Below are 22,645 nucleotides of genomic sequence, written 5' to 3'. Positions count from 1 at the left end.
GATAAACAGTATTCAGATTTGAGAGCAATTGCCATTTTTTCAAGCCTGTCATTTACAGGTCATTTCAGCCAGAACTGCATTCAAATTGTATGGGGTTTGCAGGGCTTGGGCTAAGAATGTTGGACGTGAAAACACATTCATATGACCATGTGTACTGACATGAAGAATTTCAAGATGGCCCTTTTACAGCACTACCCGCCACTAATGGACAGATAGAAGATGGATGCAGATGCATCACAGTTTTTCTGGTATTTAACCAGCTGAGCTTTAAAAAAAAGGGGGACAAAACGGACTGTGACAAGTTTATTTTTGCTGATCACATTTACATGACTGAAGCTAGAGCGTTTTAAAATTCAAGATGGTTAAACTTCTTTTAAAATCCGCCATTACGTTCCATGGATTTTATTTCTGAAACATTTCTTTATATTAAACTCCAGTTTTGGTCTTGCATATTCAAGAATATTCCTATCCAAAATTAATACAGCTGCAAGTTAGCAAAGACAGCTTAATGAATATATGAATAAATAACTCAAAGGTCCAACGAAGTCAAAATCTGCACTTGATAGTCAATTCTAGAGATTCAGTGTTACAGCTTGTCAAGGTAGTTATCAAGGCTGGGTACACCTTCCTTGAGTCCCTTCCTTTTTCTTGTGGTGGTGACAACTTCTCCTGGCTTGCTGCTGGCTTCCATGGGGTTTCCTGGCAGAATCTGCCAGTGGTCAAATACACACTGGGGGAAGGCCTGTCCACCGGTGTGAGATCTCAGATCACCAGTGAAACCTGCATATATATAAATAAAAAAACCATGTACCTTGCCTTGGATAAAAACAACAGCACCCCTATAATTTTTTTTGGGAGTGGGGGGTATGGGACAAACATGTGGTTAACCATTAGGTTTTAGGGATGTTGGCCAAGAAGTTTAGAGATGGTGGTGTCTGTGTAGCACACATCCATTAAACAAGAAACGATTACAATATATTTTTAAAACATTAACATCAAGACTATGAGCAAATCTACCATATTTTACTTGCTGTCTTATTCCATGCTTTCACATGCCAAGAAATAGAACTTTTGACCAATGAATAAACTAAAAATCAACAGATCAGCAATGCCATTTTCAGATTAGTTTTGTATGTCATCAATGATGCCATTTTCAGATTACAATTTTAATATGCGATCAGCAATGCAACTTTCATATCACAACCTGCACAAGGCAGAATCAAATGATTTCAACATTTAATAAAATGATACAAGAAATTAAAGTTTAGGCATATGAGAGTTATGAATTTATTTGTACCCTTTTGCTAATGCTTTTGCTTTTTCTCCATGTAAACAAGTTTTCAATGATCGTCTGACCACAAACAGTGCCAACCTATCATATTAGTGTGCAAAAATTGGCCATATATGGCATAAAACTAAAAAAAAATTGTATCTTATTTTCAGAAATTCTTCCAAGTGATTTTCTTGTAAAACCAAGGTTTGTAATCTTTAACCTGCTACAATTTTACTTCTTACTGCAAACTGTAACTGAAAATTAGGGTAAAAAACTATATTGCTGACCATGAAAAAATAAATTGTTCCAATAAAACCGTTAGCAGTCCCAAGCATGACTGCTAATGTGACCTAGTTACTTAATGGTCAGTGTTGGATTAGCTGAATTGTATAATGAAGTATTTTGACATGTCAAAAAAATGATTTATTCAAAGCCTGGAATTGCATTTTCAGTTTTGTGTACTGGCTTTTTATCTAAGTGAATTATTACGTGGAATTAAACATTCTTAGTAGTAATACTGGTTGTTGAAGAGAGACATCAGAGGATTGATTCATTTAACATTATCATTCGTTGAACCTGCAGTGTTCTAACATTTATTTAAAGACTTTGGATTAACAGTTGTACCAAGTTACTGTGAACTTATTCAAAGACATTCTGGGATTATATTAGTAATGTCCTCTACTGTTGACAGACACATCAGTAGTGCATCATTTGGAATACCTTTGGAACTTGTTTTGATTACTCAGAATTATTGCAATTAATATACTTTAAAGATTTTAAGAATTCATTCACCATACTGCATGTTTGAATTCTTGTACTTTGTATTTTTCAGGAAATTATTTTGTTTTTGATTATACAAAACTTTATTTTCGCTCCTTCTTGAGTCTTAACAATGTTTATACAAGGTCTGAAAACTTGTGATTAAAATTTTTTTCCCTTAAAAATATTAAGATCAGGCAAAATGTAACCTGTTTTTTTTTGTGGAGAGCATGTTATTGAGACGAGGCAATATGTAATCCATTTTTGTGGATAGCATGTTTTGAAGACAAGAAAAACTGTTAACCTGTTTTTTGTGGAGAGCATGTCATGGAGACGAGGCAAACTGTAACCCGTTTTTGTTGAGAACATGTTATGGAGACAAAGCAAACTAATTTATAAATCCTGTATATACAGTTCCACATTTAATCTCTATTTAAGAGCTAATAGCATTGGATGTAATGCCAAGTGTCCAATTTTCAAAATATGCCTCACAAGGCCTTTGTTTAAAAAGTGCTCTTGCATTCAAGGGCCCATAACCCTTCTAAATGTCATAAAAACTCTGTTATTCCGGGTCTTGTCAATATAACGGAATGACAAGTTTGGCTGCAATGCAATTATTTGTAATAAAGTTGGGCAGATGATAGGCAATAATGGCTCTTCTAAATCAAACATGTAATTATAAGAAACTGAAGTCATTTAAGGTCTCACCAACAGAAAGCTGCATACCAAATTTATCTATCGGATGTACATCATTTTTTCTGTTTAAATACCAATGACATGTGGGCTGAATTGGGCCTTCCTTTAGTATACTGTGCACACAATTTATCTTATTGCCATTAATAGTGTGCATCTTTAATGTCGCATGTTTAATTAATGTCAACTCGTTTTGAAATTGTTTTCTAGAAGTCAAAATCAATAGGAATGAGCAATCGGGAGACTATCAGTGTTCTAAAAAGGAAAATACTGAGGGGACTAAATCAACACGAGTTCCTCAATGGGATGAATACTGGCTGGAAAATTTCCAGAAATACAAGACTAGACCATTTCTTCCATTTATCTGCGAAGTGCCACAACTATCGTACAATCCTCTGCGATAGGAAGATTTTCAAATGAGCTGCTGTGATATCTATATTCAATGTCTTTTAGTGAAAACCAGACGCCATTATGACCATCTGTGAAGTGGCAGTAGCAGCAAGTCTGTCATTGTGGCAGTATTAGAAGATCTAAAATTGATATCATAAGAATCCTATTGGTGTTGATGTGGCCATTTGTTTCAGAGTAGTGATGACCACCATGGTGGGCATACCAAGTCTTTCAGTAAAAACCCTACGCTGAAAATGAACATCAATTCAGGATGACTAGTGCTAACCAGATTTTTGAAATGGCTGCTGTGGCAGCCTTTATGGACATCAGATTGGAACCTTTTGCATTTAGTATCAACTGGACATCATGAGTTGTCTTCTGCTGACAATACCACATCAATATGATCATGTTTAGGAGCAGTAGTGATAAAATTTAAAAAATGGCTGTGGTGGCCTGGATAATCATCAGATTGTTACCATTTCCACTGAGGACTAAGAAGACACAAGGTCCTTATGAGAAAACCGCATGTTGATATGACCACGAATCAGAAGTTGTGGCAAGATGTTCAAGATGGTTGCTGTGATGGCCACATTGGATGTCCGAGCAGCACCAGACCTGCCAACCCTAACAAAACTGTCTAAGCAAGGCAGATTTTTTTCCACAAGTTTGACCTCTCTTCAGCAAGGTGTGACAAAATATATACTGCTAGTGTAAAGTTGGAAAACAAGTATTTAAGAAGTTTTTTTATTCAAAACTGATGCAGTGATGATAAGCTTTATGTAGAACTGAATGGTTTGTAAAGGACATGAAGACCTATTTACAGCTAGTACAGTTGCACAAACTTCAGTTTGAAACCTATGCAGCTCATTGGTTTGTTGTTGAATCTCAACTTGACAATTCTTGGAATATTTTTTCCATTTCACATGAAAATGTCAATCTTATCCCCAGCCACAATACATCCTCAAATGAACATATCCAATAAATATAAATGTGTCCTATCCTACTTTTATTCAGAAGAATCTGCATATTCCTTTTAATTCTTCTGTGCTGATAACACTTTAAGCAGCTTATTTTCCATTTAGTCTTGAACATGTATTGCTTGCTAGATGCCATTTAAAAAAAACTTCCATCAATGATGCCATCATGAAGATGTCTGCATGAAAAAATATGTACCATTTAAAGCATCCAAGGTACTATTCTAAGTTGGTCTGGTTTCCTGACAAACTCTACGAAATCTAAAATGAAATCTAGATCCAAATAAAATTTGGATCAGCCAAATGTCCAGATTTTACTGCAACAATCACTTTTCCAGATTTTGCTTTTATTGTTCATAGATTACAAATGCTCCAAAACAGTGCCGTTAAACTGATCGACATGCAAAATTTGAGCTAAGCTTTATAGACAGATTGACAAGTGCAACACTCCACTGTTATGGTGGGGAATGGATGAACAGAGCCATCTTTGTAGCTATAATGGACAGCATCTTTTTCAGCACTTACCGAATGATTCATTTACAGGCAGGTAAGCCTTAACCAAGAACTGTGGAGTGTGTCCAATTTGGTTGTTTTCAAAAACAACACCACGTCTCTTGTTCAGGCAGGTAAAAATCCCACCAACAGCAACTTCAGGGCACTGAAAAAGTAATTATTCAATGTTACTCAAAACAAAGCTATGCTAAAATAAAAGCAAACCATGTATTGGGGATTTAATGGCCCAGTTGCACAATGCTACTGCCTATATGGTGCCTATTGGAAGTCAAGATCTCAAAATGTCAATATAAAGAATTGAACAGAACACTGGAGCAAGATAAACCCATCAAAATAAAAGTAATGCATACATGCACAAGACTTTAAGGGCACCTCCACACATAGCTAGAAAATGTAAATTAAAGTCTGAAAAATGCAATGAAAAATTTCACAAGAACTATAGGAAGATGAACCCTGCTATACAAGTGTGCATAAAACATAACACAAATATCAATGGTTCAAAAGAAAAAGTTCTTAAATCATATTCACATGAAGAAATTTTCTTTCTTACAAAGTGGAAGTCTATGTACTTGACTTAACATGTTCCAGTTAGTAGACACTGGCAGGGTATGCACTTTGATCAAGGTTCTGCTGCAAGTATGCTGCAGTCAAATATGTACTCCCTATATGCAATTGGCACAATATCACCCAATCTCTGCAATTTGTTAAATACAAGGCAGGGATCGTCCTGGGCTTCGCCAATGTCGCAAACTGCGAATTTTTTTCCTTATTGGCGACAAAAATATCCCATCTGGCAATTTTTTTGGCGACAGACTTTTTGGTTATTTAATTTGTAAATACAATCATGGATTTTGACTGGATAAATTAAAAGGAGAATGAAAGGAAGCCACAAACTTGACTAAGCAATGCATTGGAATCAGTCTGTTACACAAACGATCCTTTGTTCGTATTGACAACCCCATCTTTAGAGTGCATTGTTACATCATAATCTGCTTATGCTGACATCTGGGCTGAGTACTGTATGCTGCGATACAGTCAGTCATGCTACCGAACTATACCTACAACTGACCGACTTCTGAAGACGCGAATAGAACAGATACAATTAATTGAATGGCTAATCCTTCTGTTGTTGTTGTTTTGTTTTTTTTACATATACCAATGCAATAGTTTTGCTGAACCTTCATTGAAAACTGATAACCTTTGAAGTACTGACTTTTGCGTATAAATACAAAGCAAATGGAAAAAATCTCAATCACAATTATATCTGTCGCCAGTACAGCATTTTACTCATTGATCTTTTCCTTTTGCCATCAATCCGTGTTATGGCTGCAGAGACTTAAACTCCGCAACAAGAAATAGCAAAAAAAAAAAAAAAAAAAAAAAAAAAAAAAACAGTTTTGCATAATTAATAATAATTATTTATTTCTCAAAATACAGGAGTGAAAGAATCCCTAAAATGGGTGTGAATTTATGCTTATATATACGGTCCAATATTGCCAGGTGTTGACTCATGTAAGTTTCATTCGTGGGAATGGAGATCCTAGTTTGCTTGTCGAGAAAATTTATACAACATTCAGTGATCATTCTTGGGATTTAGGAATCAATTCACTTCAAGCTTTGTGAAGCTAGCCATAAGGGGGAGAGGGGGGTGGGGGCTGCCGAGAGACTACTGGTGTCACCTGTCAGCACTGTAGACTGTGAACGTGGATTCAGTAAGATGAACCTCATAAAAACCTGGCATCAGAAATAAACTCTGCATTTCATCTCTCGAGAATTTAATGAGAATCAGCATGTACAGATGTGAAAAATTAGACTTTGAAACTGCATTCAACAAGTTGGCAGCCCTAAAATCGCGATGGATCTACATATAACACTTTGTAACATTTTGTTAATGCTTATTGTAATTAGAGTATTAACTAACCCATCTTTTGTAATTTTCATTGCCTGTTATATTAATAGACTAAATTAACACTTCAAAAAATGTACACTTGTTCTGGCGACACTTTTTGAAAATTGGCAACAAAATGTCGAGGTTGGCGATTTTTTTGGCGACAGCTTTATAGAAGCCAGGACCATCCCTGCAAGGGATACTAATCTGATAAAAACAGTTTGATGGTATCTTCCATTTGTAAATGGGTAATTGCAACACAGCTTTGGAGTCTCTATCTACCCCTTTATGACTCTAAATATGAATATGACTAGGCAAGATGAATGTGACAGTATGAAATGAGGAAATGTTTCTGCATCATCTTTGTTTCTGATTGATCTGGGACAAAAATCTAGAATTTTGGAAACAGGAATCAAGAACTTGAATTGTGTGTTTTGGACTTTGAATGCACCTTTCACAATTTTTCAGTCATATCGCCATGTCTGCCGAGTGACATTTTATAGTGATGTCTAGCACTGGGGCATCATGACAGAGACATGTAGCATCCTGTCACACCCAGTCACATTATCCAGGCTGGCCATTCCTAATAATAAGATCTTAACGCCAAGCAAGGCAGCTGTTAGTACCATTTAAAAAAGTTCCTGGTGTGACTCGGCCGGGGTTGGAACCCACGACCTCCTACATCCGCTGTAACCACTAGACCAGTCTCAAGAACTTGAAATAAAAGTACATTTAAATTTCAGATCTGCTAATGCTGATAATTACAATAGATCTTTTGTTAAGTACAAGACTCTTTGTTGTTGTTGTAGGGTTTAACACCATTTTTCAGTACATGATGGGCTATACATGGCAGCCAGTATTAATGGTGGAAGAAGAACCAGGGAAAACCCCGTAAAGAACCACCGACCCACGAGAACCTACTGGCAAACTTTCTCACATAAGCACATTGGCTGAATCCGAGACTCAAACCGATGCAGATAGAGGTGAGATGACAGTGATCCACAACGGAGTGTGCTTTAGACCACTTGGGGCCCCTCAAGACTCTTTGTTGATTCCAGAATTCTTCAGTAGGACAAGAGGACATCATCTATCAGCTTTTGAAGCATCTGATGGATACAAGGATACAACCCTCAAACGTTTTCAATCAAATTTGGGACACTGGTAAGTTGATGCTATCTTGTTGAGAAGCAACAATTACGACAGTGAAAATAAAGAGCTTGCAGTATTGTGAATCAAATCCCAAACAGTCCAAAAAGATCTATCACCAGTCCTAATGAACAAAGTTCTAATTCCAGTGGTATTCCAAATGAGTTCCAAACACTGAATGTATTGATGTGCCTGCAGTCTCCCAAGTGGTAATGTGCCATTGGCCTGAAGTGTGATAATGCACCATTAGCTTTTGATAATCACAATAATCCAAAACTGATCTTGTCTGAATTCACTTTATTTCCAAATTAAATTTGGTCCAAAAATAGTATTGAATAGGGATTTTATTTCATGTCAATAACAATTTGAATTCCACCCAAATAAAAAACTTAACACAACAAGAACTGGAGATTTTAACAAGAATATTTTTTCAAGTAAAAAAAATTATACATATATAATTAAAAAAAAACCAAGTCACCAAAAATAAAGCCAGGATATAGGTCCAAGGTTCATTCCAGATAATTCTATGCTGTAATCATAAAATCTGTTACTAAAATTATAATAAAGTGAGTGGTAAGCATCTGATACAAGTTTTGCCCATGGGGAATATCAAAATCCTTGACCCAGGCCCAAATAAACACATCTATATCTATTGATAATGATCTTAATATTTAACCCACACTAAAAGAGAAAATATTAATTATTTATTATTTGCTTAAAAATTAAAAATTACTTGTCAGTTACACAATGAACTACATACCTGCCAACCCTCCAGACTCGCAATTAGTGAAAAATAGGGATAAAAATTTGTGCATTTTTATGTGAATTTGTGAAGCGATCTTACAGTCTGGGAATATTTGTAGGAACAAATATTTAGCACGGACTCCAGCTGATAAAGGGTAGATTGTATTCAACAAGAAAACTCGCAAACAATGCCTCAACGTTGGTAACTTGCAGGTCTTTTGTCAACGGTTTAAAATATTCCAGAGCTGAAATCCGCTGAGAGTTCATCATTTTCCCACCTCTATGTGCTTTTTGCACCAATGTCTCTGCCACCATGCCCAATGCTAAAATTTTTGGGACACTGCATGCAAAAGCATGATGATGATGTTGTTTGATGGCTGAATGCATTGCCAATTTTTGGTATGCCAAGCTTAATTTTTTGTGCATTACATTTCATTTTCCTTGTTGGTGAAGACATTTTCAAGACGAGATGCCGCATGGTAATTAAAATCAGTGTTCGCGGTGCATGCACATAGCAAAACTCCAGTTAAGCCCCAGTTTATCTCAAAAGTATTTGTAAAACTACTCTTATTACATATAGCTTAAAATATGCTAAAATGCTTGCTAACGGGCCAACTGTAGCAATCAGCTATAGTTCCACTAATATCGCTACCAGATTTAAAATAATCGAGAAATTTATGATTTTTTTGCATACAGTGTGAATCCATGAATTGCTGAAAAAGTTGTGAAATTCGCACCAAAATCGAGAGGGTTGACAGCTATGCATCACATAATCACGGGGAAAAAATACCCAAACAGGAATACAAATTAAATATACATTAAAACAACATTGATATCAATACCTAAGCCCTGAAAGGACCATACCAACTTCTCAAATTAATGTCCAGTACCATCAAGTTGCATTTGCGAAACAGTGGCATGGCAAATGTATGATGCATTCTTCCGGTATGAAGTCCACACGCATTCAACAGCCAGAGAAGCATAAAAGACCATTTTGTTAGACTTGAACCAGCTATTAGATAAGCTTTTATAAAGAATCATTTTGTTGAATCGTCTTATCTTCATAATGATTCACATGATCAAAATTCATCGTGTTGGTTTAAGAAACATGCAAATAAAACACTTCAAGCAAAACCTCAACTGTTGACTATGCTAATGCCAGAAAAATTAACAGACGCATGCATGTCAACCCCTGGCAAGGAAAAAGTGTAATCCAACTGGACAAAAAGAGTAATCTGTACAGAAAAAGAGTAATCCACATATAACATAATAAAATTCAATAAGCATATGTACAAAATGATTTACTGTAGTATCATTTATTTTCGTTGGACTCAATTTTTTGTGATTTTGTATATAATAAAGACATTTCGTGGGTACTTAAATTTGTGGCATCACCTGTCAAAGTTTGCAGATTAGTAGGTATTTAATTTCATGGTTTAACCTCTACAAATACTCAAAATAAAGAATACAAAAGAATATAACTATTTTGATGCACAACACAACTTTAATGTTTAAAACAATACTATCACCTGTATGAGCGCAAATCAAAGACCTGGCAAGTTCAATACTTACACTTTGTTTTCGACCAAGTGAATAACATCAGTTGAAGCCGACGCAGCCAACAAAACTAAAACAATACTACCATCACTATGAGCACAAATAAAACATCTGTCAAAATTAATCACTTTTGCTTTTTCATTTGAAAGCTCAACATCAAAGGAAGCCGACGCAGCCAACAATGCTAGGCCAATCGGTGCTTAAAGTACATATGAATATCTCTTGTTTAAACCAATGTCCATAAAGTTGCACTATCAATAACTGATGTGTTTAGAACCCATCAAAGTTCGAAGATGCCAACTAAATTGAAAGACAGTGGAATGACTCCTTTGTTTGTGCCTGCCTCTTGTACAGAAGGATTTCAACCACTAAACTTGATAGTAAATAAAGAGTACAAAGAATAATCAAAGTCGCACTTCCACGAGTGGCATGCTCTACAGCTCATGGATGACATTACAGAAAAAGATGTTACTGGTGATGATCAGTGCACAGTATTAGTAAACCTTGCAACCTCATTAATCAAGCCAATTCACGCTGAATGGACAATTGCAGCTCAGGAGACAATTAGTGAAAGATTGGACTAATTATCAGTGGTTTTGAGAAAGCTGGACTTGTTTAATTTGGCAATTTGGGGATCATTTACCTGAGAAGCATTTGTGAGTACCATGAGACTTGATTGACACGACTCTGATACAATGGCTATGTCAAAAAGTTTGAAGTGTGAGCTTTAATACTCAGCTGTAGTGTACATAATACATAGTGTTTCATTAATAATAATGTTTCAAGACTAATTAATAGTATTTTACAAGAAAGTTGTCTTTATGGATTAAAATTGCATGGATAAAATGAAAAGTGCTTTCAAAAGGATTTAAATGTTTCAAAAACAGTTGCACTCGAATGCAGGATTGATATGAATAAGTATTAATTTAATTTTCTTATACTATTATTCTGTATTATTGTTTACATCATTTCAATATTACTACTGCTTATCTCTATTTTCTCTCCATCCTTACTTACCTCACATATCGATTTAAGGCAGTGAGTGTAAAATTACAGCTATCGAATACATCATCAAACGTGCATTGAAACAATATAAAATGATTTATAATTCATATTTCAAAAGGTTAAAATAAAAAATAAAAATCACTCGTAAAAGTTAATATTTAATTACTAGATTACAGTATTGACCTTGATTTATCAAATACTAGTAGCTGTGTTAATCTCTCGGAATCAAACAGAAAAAGGTATGTGTGTGTGTGTCGTTTGTTATCATCCTGTGTGGCTCATTTTTCGTTGGGGATTTAAATTTGTGGTTCAGGGCAACAATGAAAACCAAGAATATTGGTCCCCCACAAAAACTGATGATACTACCGTATTCTACCACTTCTGGTTTTTTAACATCAATTACTGCTTCTAATTTTCATACATATAGAACTTTGAGCTTTTAAAAAGCAACTGTCTCTCATATTGCATTTCAAAACACATTTTACCAGCAGTGATTATGAATGTTTTGCACACCAGTAGAGAACCAAGTGCTGGGTTACAGAGATTGAATCTGAATTCAGCCTTTTTTTTTTTTTTTTAACAAAACTGAACAATCTCTCAGTCAGCATTAGAATGGTAAAGAACCAATATTCCTTTCATAACCTGACAAAGAGGAGGAAATATATATACTCCAGTAATTGGATCTTTTAGCTGGGAAATGTGGTGCCACTGCACATCAACTCTGACCACAATAAGTACACTGTCAGGTAGAATGCCAACTTGATACTTCAGGGGTTCACCTAATTTTATCAGCAGCCTTTCCTGCAGCAAGGTGCATCATCTAACAAGGACAACCTGATATGTACAGTGAGACATTTTTAAAAATACAGAATGCAACTCCTTTATGAATTCCAGTCAGCACTGATGCATAATCAGCTGAAAGCCCCATACAGTTCTGTCAACTTATGTTATTCAAAACATTATCAAGCAAAAAAAAAATTGTTTTCTCCAGTGGAATCTATTGTTAATTCTGGTAATGAAAGAAGAGCACTCTGACTTGCCCTTTTCATTGTCAAAGTCTCTTACACAGACTGGGTACAACATTTTGTCATCATAATCACTAATCCTGTCTGTTGCAATATTAAATGGCCCAATTTTCATGGCTTCTGCAAAATACCTAACAAATTAGACGATTTTGTTCATGCAGATGCATATTTTTTTCAGTTTTGGAATCAGGAAACATTCGTTTCAACAAAGGATCAACGTAGTCTTCTATTGCTAGGGGTAATCCGTGTTCTATTAAGAACTCTGTAAATAACGCCTCTGCATTTACTAATTCTGTTTAAAAAAAAGAAGTTGCTAGTTACCTTGATATTGGAGTTGGTTAAAAGAGCTAATTCAAGATTTCTTTGTTTTACCATCATGACCAATATTAAAATCCTTTCCATACAGCCTGCAGTGGGCGTGAAGCTGCCCTAGAATGGAGCGCTGTATTGGTAATTAATGTATTCATCTTCCAATCGTTTTTTTTTGTCTTTTTCTAATCCATCTGTGAAATTATTCAGCGCCAAATACCTACAGACTGGTTCTGTATCAGATATGAATTACAACAAAGAATCTGCAGTCAAAAATTAAAAATCTGGAAACTAGTCTGTTCTCTCCTAACTAAGGAATACAGCTCCTATAAATAGAAACTGAGGTCAAAAGTTTCAAAGTAAAACCAGCACGTTTCTTGGAAATATGGCAGCTGCTATAAATAGAGCATAATACTGTTAGGAAAGCGCATGCAAGGCTACGGACAAGTGTACTCTTATGTAGTTACGTAGAAGCTGTCTTTTCCAGAATATGGTTTGAAAGATTAATGGGATGTTAATATAGATAACAAATTATATAAAAAAAATTGGGAGGTGGACACACAATAATCAAAATATGTTTATGTGTAAATTTAGTGGAAAAAAAAAGTAATAATTACGCCAAGGGCGTAATGGTTGGCATATATACTGCCATGGTTCACTTCCCACTAACAACAAAAATGAAACGTCTGAATCTTCTTAAAAGATGAAACCTCTTTCTCATCATGCAAAATGGAAAAGAAGATGCTTTTATATGTGCAGATGCAAATCTTTATATAATCACACTACTTCAAAACTTTTGTGGTTGTTGTGGGGGTTTAATGCCATTTTTCAGCACACGATAGACTATACACGGCGGCCAGTATTAATGGTGGAGGAAGAACCTGTGAACACCCCGGGAAGAACCACCGACCCACAAGAAGCTACTGGCAAGCTTTCTCGCATACCCACAATGGCTGAATCCTAGACCTGAACCCACGCAGACGGAGGTGAGATGGCAGTGATCCGTAACGGAGAGTGCTTTAGACCACTCGGCCACTTGGGGCCCCAAAACTTGTGGTAATCTGCAGAAATTGGTGAGACCGTGTTAACAAGATTCTTCCAAACACTACATAAAACTGCAAGTCAAAATGTGTAACAATCAGTTATCCATAAAATCTTCTCAGTCGAGTTTCTTTCACAAGATTTTGTCATACAAAGAATTGAGCTGCAAGTCACTATTCCTACATACACCTACTGTTAAGCCAAATACCATTTCTGGCCCAATTTGTTATGGTTGTATGTATGTTCACTTGAAGACCATAGTTAAATACACCAAATGATGTTATGTTTTACAAGTCCAAAGTTCTTGCAATAAATCTTTATGTCTCTGCCAAGAAAGTATTGCCAATGTCATGCCATCTGTCAAATTAATGCTTAACATAATCATACCTGAATTTCCACAAGATAAACAGGCTCCATTATTCTAGGCTCAGCTGTCAACATGCAGGCATACAAGCATCTCCTGGCTGTGGGGATGATTTGACCACCCCCACGATGGATAGCATCAGCATGGAGTGTTACATCATGGAGGTCAAATCGAACACCACGGACATTTTCCTCACAAAGAACACCCTGGAAAATAAAATGAATTAATTTTATTTTAGATTTAAGAATGCCAATTAAAAAAAAACATTTTACTACGCAAAAGTCCATTTTTCAAAATACATTAAGGTCAGGTCACCAAGGTTACATACTGCAGTGAACAAAAATTCTCAACCTAGACATTGGTTTTCCAAATTCACAGAAACAAAACTACAGCAAAAAACTTTCTAGTCCTCTACAAACTGTTGTATAAAACATAAGGGATACATTTAAAGGAGAACTTCTCCCATCTCCAGTGTGAGATGCATGAAACATCCTTGGCATGTCCTAAGCAAAGACACTTAACTGCATTTCATCAATATAATAGTCAAAAGATGTGCTGAAATGCTATCACAATAAAAAATAAAAAAAAGGAAACAAACCAAACTATAATTTAATGATGAAAGCAGTGTACATTACCTCTTTAAAATCTATTCTACATGCATGCATATGCACTCAAGTCAAGAGAGATTTATGTCTCAAAGTACTTTAAAAATATTACTGCTGAACCATTGCTGGTACTCACCTCCTTTGTAGCCCATTGGAAGCCAGCAACACAGCTGTCCTTAATTTCATTCAAATATTGTACTCCCTTGGTCACGTCAATCAAGAGGTTGGGGCCCAATCCCTCGGGACCAAAACACCAGATCTTGCGGCATTCACCAACGTCCATGTCAAAGTGCTCAGCCAAATACTTGGCTCTTTCCTTCATTTCTTGTCGGGGTGTTATATCTCCCTAAAAGACATGTAAAATGCTGTAAAGACTATCATTTTAGATACTCGTGTTCACTGTTGCTACTCCATTTCATTGAGTCTCTTCTATCATGTAACAATAACAGTTTCCAGAATAGAGAGCGAAGATTTTCAACAGTGTACTTAACTGATTGATTGATTGATTGATGGTTTGTTTTTTAACGGCGCATCAGCACTTTTAGGCTATTTAGCGCCAAACAAAGTGTTATTTGTATAATCTTTTAAAACTTATAAAAGGTCCTATATCGACCAGCAATATAAAAGAACAAATGGTTGAAATTAAAAACGGTAAGATGATAACGGTGCAAAATAAAGCTTCCCGATCAACGGGAGATGTAAAAAAGATGAATAGGTATTAAAAGTGTACTTAACTAAACAGGATACTACAAAAACCAAAACCTCTGACACTTGTACAGTGGCAGGTGTGTGATTTGGATTTTTAATGTAGCTTTACCAATTTTTCAGTCATATCGCTATAATGTCTACAGTGTGGCAGTTTATAGTGATGTCTAGCACTGGGGCATCATTCTGCATGATGTCCCACCCAGTCATTCTCCCGACACCAACCTCCTAATGCTGAGCGCTAAGTGAGGCAGCTGTTAGTATCATTTTTATAAGTCTTTGGTATGACTCGGCCAGGGATCAAACCTACAACCTCCCGCATCTGAGGCAGTTGCTCTAACTACGAGAGTGGTCAGAACCAGAAGGTGACGAACAAGACAAGAGGAAGAAAAAGTTGATGGAAACCTACTTATTGGCCTCTTGTATAGTGGCAAGTATATGGAGGTTCAATTTGCAACTTGGGGCAAAGTATTTGGCCAGTCTACACAAAAAACCAGATGACAAATAGAATCTTTAAGAGTTCAAACGTGCATGCATCATCATGGTTTTTCATTGGAGCTTCAAAGTGTCAGACAATGGATTCAGGTACCTACACAAGTAGAATTCAATAGTTTCATTAAATTGACTATGGGCACATTGTCATTGTATAAGTGCTGTTCCAGTAAAACAAAATCCCCGAGGGGAAGGCACTTTCAAATTCACCCAATCCACAACAGAAGCAATTTAAACAAATTATGATCCACTGTCAGATGTGTTTTAATTGAAAAACACTGCCCCCATACAGAAGCATAATTTTTTTAACATAATTTCTGGCTATGGGTTAGTGGGCGGTAGAAGTGATTTTAATATTGGGTTGGGGACAGAAGTGATTTAAATGACAGCTGGCTGGAGGTAATCTGCTGATTTCTTATAGATCACATAATCTATTGCATATTTTTATTTGTATTTATTCATTATAATCAATCTTTTGTCCTTTTATTTGTTTGTCAGCCATGTATATCTCTGATACTGTGAAATCACAAATGTTTATGTCATTGATCAGTCCCTTAATACCAACTAATTTAATGTATAGATCATTGATCAGTCCCTTAATACCTACTAATTTAACGTCCATGAATACAGATTTTATAATAGGGATTTATATTCTAATACAGAAATCATGAATTTATATCCTTACTAAACTGTCTGTTTACTAAAGTGATCACTGTGTTTTGCTATTTTTCTTTGTTCTCAGGCATGCTGCTTTTGATTAGAATAATAGTTAGATCTTGTATTACTTTAAATGTGTGGTCAGATGCTATGATTCCTTGTTATTATTTTTTCAATAAATGTTTTGGTAAACTTACAATACATGATTTGTTGGAAAAAAACAAACAATAATGCCTGTGGAAGTGATGTTGCATTACTTCTGCCTACTTTCACACTATATCATTTCTTGTAAGAACATATTTCAGTTACCGATGTCTTATTTTTATGCTTGTTGCAAGACTAATATAAATTTTAAAAAACAAAAGAAATATAGCAAGTCAAACATTTTTACATCATTAATTCGATTTTAAAAAATGAATGAAAGTCAAGGAATCATTTTTCCCAGAGTACTCCTCATTGAAGTTAACTGTATTGTCAACAGCATCATCATCATCACTGATGGCCAAGCAGTAACACTGCATTTTCAATCCAGTTGTCACAGGTTCTATCCCCCACTTCTAGTCTTTCATATGAGACTTGTACTTATGGCATGAGGGGCTTTCATGGCAGAGTGGTATAAGATGCTTGTCTTGTGATACAGATCTGAGGGGCTTTCATGACCAAGTGGTACAAGATGCTCGTCATGTGATTACTTGCCTCCAATGTGTAAATGAGAATGTTGTCAGTCACTTTTGGAAGATGAGTGGTTCTACATAAGTGGTGTTTGGTGTCTCAAAAGTGGTAAAAATAGGAGTCCCACCAGCACAAGTTGCAGTCCCTCCCAGAAAACTATGCAAATTGTAAGAACTATTGGTTGCCTTTAAGTTTAATTTCTACATTCTTTATAACACTGACAAAGCTCTTGTTTGTTCATCAGAGTGAGTCTGAATTTTGTCAATCCAAGGAAGGTCTTATTCAAAGCACTAAGCTAGGCATCACACTTTCTTACACTTGGCTACTGTCCCATCCAAACTATCAGTTCTAGCAACTTTAGCACAGCTAACTGATCAACACATTTTCCCACTAAGCAGGTGGCTGAAGCATGACTGGCAAGTCTTTGAATTTTGCCACCCACATATTACATGTGTACGGAGGACTCTCGCCTAAGTCATTTTATGCGTCCCCAATAAAAAAAATTGGCATTCAAATACATGTGATTAAGCATTTCTGAGACCTCAGAGTTTTCATTAACAGGAACTCTGCCGAAGATTCACTTCCTTGAATCAGCGCTTTGCTGCCTATTATGCTAGTTTTTTTTCTTCTTCCATAATGCTGTATTAGGGTTTAAAGTCCAATATTCCCATAGTCTGCTTGTTCAGACATAGGTATTTTGAATAAATATAATCGGCATATTGTCCCTCCAACACGTACATCAATTTTGGTCTCAAAATCACACACTGGTATGCTCATTCCAGGGCCAAATGAACCAATCAAATTTAGTTTAACAGCCATGCATGTCGAACCGACGTATATAGCTATCTGGACGTCGCATCAAGCGCTGCAAGACCGCTACTGGCAGCGCAAATTATGTTTTGAAATGCACTTTTAAAGTTAAAAAGTTTCATAAAATTGCACACTGCGCAAAGCATGTTTTATATCCACGACGATGTAATTTGTGGAATGAGTATCACTGCTTTAAAAGTACGCGAATTCGTACAAATTATGTGCACTCATTGGCATCATTTTCTGGCCCAATGTTTTATTCACGTTAGACCACTAGGAGGGGGTTAGATGCGATTTTAAATATATATTCGTTATATTTTGTGACAACCCCATCAGCGATTTCTCATTTTAACACAACCCACAATAGAAGTGATTTTCCTAACCAACCTTCCAGAACCAGAATCAAAATAGTTTAAAACACAACCTCCTACAGAAGTTTTTTCGAAGTGCTGTACGGGGGGTGGGGTGGGGGTGTATATATGTTTTACTGGAACAGCTCTAAGACATTCAGCAGTGAGTACGAGTGGCTTCCCTTTCTCTACCACTGTACTATTTTGTGGGACATAGCTCTGATGATGTTCCACTTTCCTATTTACGGTTTACAAGAAATTAATTATCATCCCCTGTACATGGTGTATCATTTAGTCCTGTTCAAAATCTTAGTTATGGTGGCCAAGAATGTTCTTGAGAAAAAAACTTTTGTTTTGCTATACCCATCTTTCTACTGATTTCATTTCCCCACAGTGACAAGTGTGAAAATGTATACATGTCAATGGTTATGGAGTTTTATTTTGAAAGTGGGTGACTCAAAATTTAATAGGGTCAATCACTGAACCCCGACCATAGCTGAAAACTTTCACATTTATGAAGGAAACCTTGCAACCCTACACAGTAAGAAAAAATTAATACCATGCTTTAGTAGTCCAGGTACAATGGTTAATGAACATTTCATTCCAGTTTACCTAAGTTTAGGGCAATATTTACGACCTTTGAATAGTCAATTTTTGTAGCATATTTTCATGTTTATATTTTACCAATTTTACACCAGTGTGAAAAAAATTGTAAACAAAAAACGTAATATGCAGAGTCTCTTGCTGATAACTGTTCATGATTTTCAGAACTTTACAACTTTAATCTGAGGTCTGCAGCATCATACAACTTTCACAATAAACTTAAATTACAATTTTTTAAAACAATTTTAAGGCCATAGGTCCTAATGGTCACTACAGCCATTCTGATCCATTCCTGATCAAATTACTTATATAAATGACCCAAGTATAATAATGGTCACCTGCCGAGGTGCTTGGTAATGAACAGTGATCTTTTAAGCAGTCACAGAGTGTATCAAGTATGTTTAGGGAAGCATCCAAAGATCCAAATAGCAATTGTATGGAGTTCCACCTCTGAAACTTCTGGCAAGAATTTCATAAATTTAATAACTGTTAAGACCAATTTTTTTTTTGCTCTCCTCAAGTGGCAGCTTAAAATTACACATTTTCTTCAGATGGAAATTAATATTTTCAATTGGCTTATTCTAGTTGATGAAATTGGTCTTTCTCCCTGCTGTATGGGAACCCATTTGTTCAAATCCAATTGGCTAAAATCAGCTGATGAACCATGCAATGTTAAAAAAAAGTAACATGTACAAGAAAACAACTTTATTATAACAATTCTCAATTATGTCAATGCTCCAACCACGACTAAAAAAGGGTCCAAAATAATTTTCATTGGAGCAAAATGATTTTCAAGAACTAGAATATCAATTTTAAAGGCTTACAACATATAAAAAAAAAAAAAAAAAAAAAATTAAAAAAAATAAAAAAAATAAAAACGACACTATTTTCAAAGTGTTCAAGGGAGTGTAGAACCCTGTAATTAACATGCAAAGAGCTCACTTGTATTTGAAATCAGAGATATTCATGACATAAAACAATATTTCAAATGTGATCAAAACTGGTTGAAAAACTCAGCTTCTATAGTGGTAACAAGCAATGATAGACACAAACCCTGTCACAAGCTCTAGTGGTAAAATGGTTGGGAACCTAAAATTCCCAACGTTTACAGTGCAATCCCTAGGGATTCAAGATAGGAGTTTTAAAAAAATCCTGTTAAACTTTGGAAGTTCAATGCACAAATGAGGGTAAAGGGAAACATTTACTTACATTGTCAATTGCCTCAGGACAACCTTCAGGCAAAGGTCTGGCTTTCATGTAAAGACGATTATGTTTGTTGGGTGACTTGGACAAGCACATGATATTGGATTCTTCACTGACAGTTTCTCTGTATGACACAACAGGATCTGACTTCTTGATGGGGATGCAGGCATGGTCCTCTTCCAGATCTTTCAGGCAGATTTCCAGGTGGAGTTCTCCTGCTCCAGCGATAATGTGCTCACCAGATTCCTCAATGGTGCACTGAGGACATAGAGAAGGGATTAGCATAGCCTTGAATAATAAAACTTGTAACGTGTTCCACTTTGAAAGAATTGCAAATGCCTAACAATGATGTTCATCTTAGGGGAAAGTTATTTTATTTACTGTTAGACATAAAGTAAAAAAATATAAGCCAGAATGGAAACATCAATAACAAAGGATTTCTTATTTTTGCTTCAAATCACATCAGTAAAATGGATTTCATCTGAGGAAATAACTACCAAATCACAATAAATCCAAATGTTATTTAACAAAGTCCCTCAAACTGATGCTTGACTAGGGAAGAAAAAAAAAAACACCCCAGGAATTCAAGACTATTTCTTCTGAATGTTGAAACCATCTCAGATATTCTTTGTAACAAGATTTCAAATTAGCAAAAGAACATTTCAGATTCGCCCATTTTTGTTTTAGGACAGGCAGACATCATTAGAAGCCTTTTGGTGAATCATCCCGGGGGGTTTAGTAAGAAGATTTTTGTCATTGTACTTGCCCAACTGTTTTCAATCAGGACAAATTAACAAGGTATTGCAATGATAAAAGAAATGATAATTAAAAACACCACCAAAAAAAACCCAAACACATCTGGTAAAAACAGACATTATTTTTTAAGATAGTCACCATTGTGGCCATATTGAGGGATAGTCATTACCATTTTGGACCAACTTGATACTACAAGAACGTCAAAATGACTTCCCATTTTTGAGATTTTCAAGAATGCCACATACTGTCATCAGATCATAACCATTTTAATTTATGACAAGTTGCTCAGTGAAAAACCCACGCATCCATGTTCCTTCAATCATTATGAAGTAGTGACAAGTTGGCTGCACTCAGATTGGCATCCTTTATATTTAGGACCAACCAGACTTCATAAAAAGTCCTTTAGTGAACACAGTATGTTGAGAGGACTGCATTCAGGAGTAGCAATATCATGGCATTCAGGGGTAGCAATATTATGAATTTTAAAGATGATCATTGTGGTGGCATACTGGACATCGGATTGGCACAATTTTCATTTAGGACTACCTAGACGTTGCTAGTATTCTGGTGAAATCCATGCAACAAAATTGTCAATCCCATAACCTCAGTCAGCTTTAATATTTTGGGGGCGAAATGGAAATGGCTGGAAAACCTAATATGTAATCATGTCCTTAAACTTAAAATGATCCCCAACTGAATATGTCGCACATCTCTAATACAATTATGCCAGATTAATCTCCGTAAGTAAAGTTGTTAGGTGAAAAAGAAAGTGCAATGAAGTATATGAAATACTTGCCCATGACCATGAAGATGGGACACACAATGTGGCTCAAGACAACATCTAATGATGTACAAGTGAACCAATTTCATCCCTTAATCTCAAAGGGCTTGAAAGGCCCAGTGGAAAGGAAAATATGACACAACCCCCACAAACAACCCAAATTAAAATGCAAAACAATGACCTTGATGACAGGACAACTAATGTGGCAGACAAAATGCATTATAGTTAAAACAACCTCAATGTTTTAACAGCAAAAAGTAAAGTAATTGATGAGAACCATGAATACAATACTTTTCCTGCTTTGCCCTACAAGATCATAGACAAATATTCAGGTGGTCATTCCAATTGAAAGTTGGCATCGCTACTACTTGATCCAATCAATTATATAATGCTTCTCATTTAAAGCTGGAAATCATGGCATCTATACAACTGTGAAACAACTCTTGTGGTTAAACCCCGATTTATTAGTAGGTTACAACAGCTCAAGGATTTTCTGGTTGCTACAAACTACAAATATAAAACCAATAAACAAAGAAAGATCCAACAGAACACTAGAGGTATATCTATGAAAGGCAAGACCCAAATGTAATGACCATTATGAAAAATATAAAGAAATAAAAATATGCACATCATTTTCTTGCAGTTAATTCATTGTGGACAAGAAACAATCAAAACCATAACAATGTACACACCTGGACCATAGGATCCGACTTGGCGAGACGTTTCAAACCTTCCACCAGCTTGGGTAGATCTGACGGGTGCACACATTCTACAGCCACACGCACGACAGGGCTCACAGAGAACTTCATCACCTTAAATAAATGGAGATTTTTGGAATATAAACAGCTTTCAATACCTATAATCAGTTCCTGCTATTGCCTGTTTGATTTCTCTTCAAAACCCCTTTCCCCCACTTTGTGTGGTCAAGTTGAAGGCCAAAATGGCTCTTCTGCATACCTTTTATCTTTGATACTGTATTGCTACATGCTTAGAATTACATTAAAGGGTCATCTTCAACTTTACAAATTAGAACTTTTAATAGGCACCATACAGCCAGCACTGGGCTGACATGCCATTAAACCTTATTCACACAAAACTTATTATTGGTAATCTATACATGTAAACTAACCAAAAGAACCCCTCTGTAGCATGGGAAGCAGAGTAATGTGAACAGCACATTATGTGGATTTTGTCATTTTCTGACTCGGCTTGCCACACCTTGTATTCACCCCAAAGACCCATAAATTTAAAGAACAAGATTATTTCTCTTCCGTAAATTTTGGTGAATTAAAAACAAAAAATCATGCCATGGTTTCTGACAATTTTGTCA

The 22,645-nt window shown here is 35.8% G+C and overlaps 1 protein-coding gene across 1 annotated transcript in view; it reads right to left on the bottom strand.

The window, feature by feature from the left end:
• Positions 1 to 290: 290 nt before the first annotated feature.
• LOC149801771 (elongation factor 2-like) overlaps positions 291 to 22,645 on the bottom strand; it is a 41,962-nt gene continuing 19,607 nt past the window's right edge. Inside the window, exons 10-15 of the mRNA XM_089956111.1 lie at positions 22,008 to 22,127; positions 19,785 to 20,036; positions 14,423 to 14,632; positions 13,705 to 13,887; positions 4,615 to 4,747; positions 291 to 780 (exon numbers count right to left, since the gene is read on the bottom strand). Coding sequence (XP_089812237.1) covers positions 587 to 780; positions 4,615 to 4,747; positions 13,705 to 13,887; positions 14,423 to 14,632; positions 19,785 to 20,036; positions 22,008 to 22,127 — 1,092 coding nt within the window. The 3' untranslated portion in view covers positions 291 to 586. The remainder of the gene's footprint in view (positions 781 to 4,614; positions 4,748 to 13,704; positions 13,888 to 14,422; positions 14,633 to 19,784; positions 20,037 to 22,007; positions 22,128 to 22,645) is intronic.

This window comes from Sinohyriopsis cumingii, chromosome 4 (genome assembly GCF_028554795.1).
Source record: "Sinohyriopsis cumingii isolate HCF-2022 chromosome 4, ASM2855479v2, whole genome shotgun sequence".
NCBI classification, from domain to species: domain Eukaryota; kingdom Metazoa; phylum Mollusca; class Bivalvia; order Unionida; family Unionidae; genus Sinohyriopsis; species Sinohyriopsis cumingii.
Note: the sequence above shows the minus strand (reverse complement) of the source record. Positions and strands in the feature narration are given on the sequence as shown.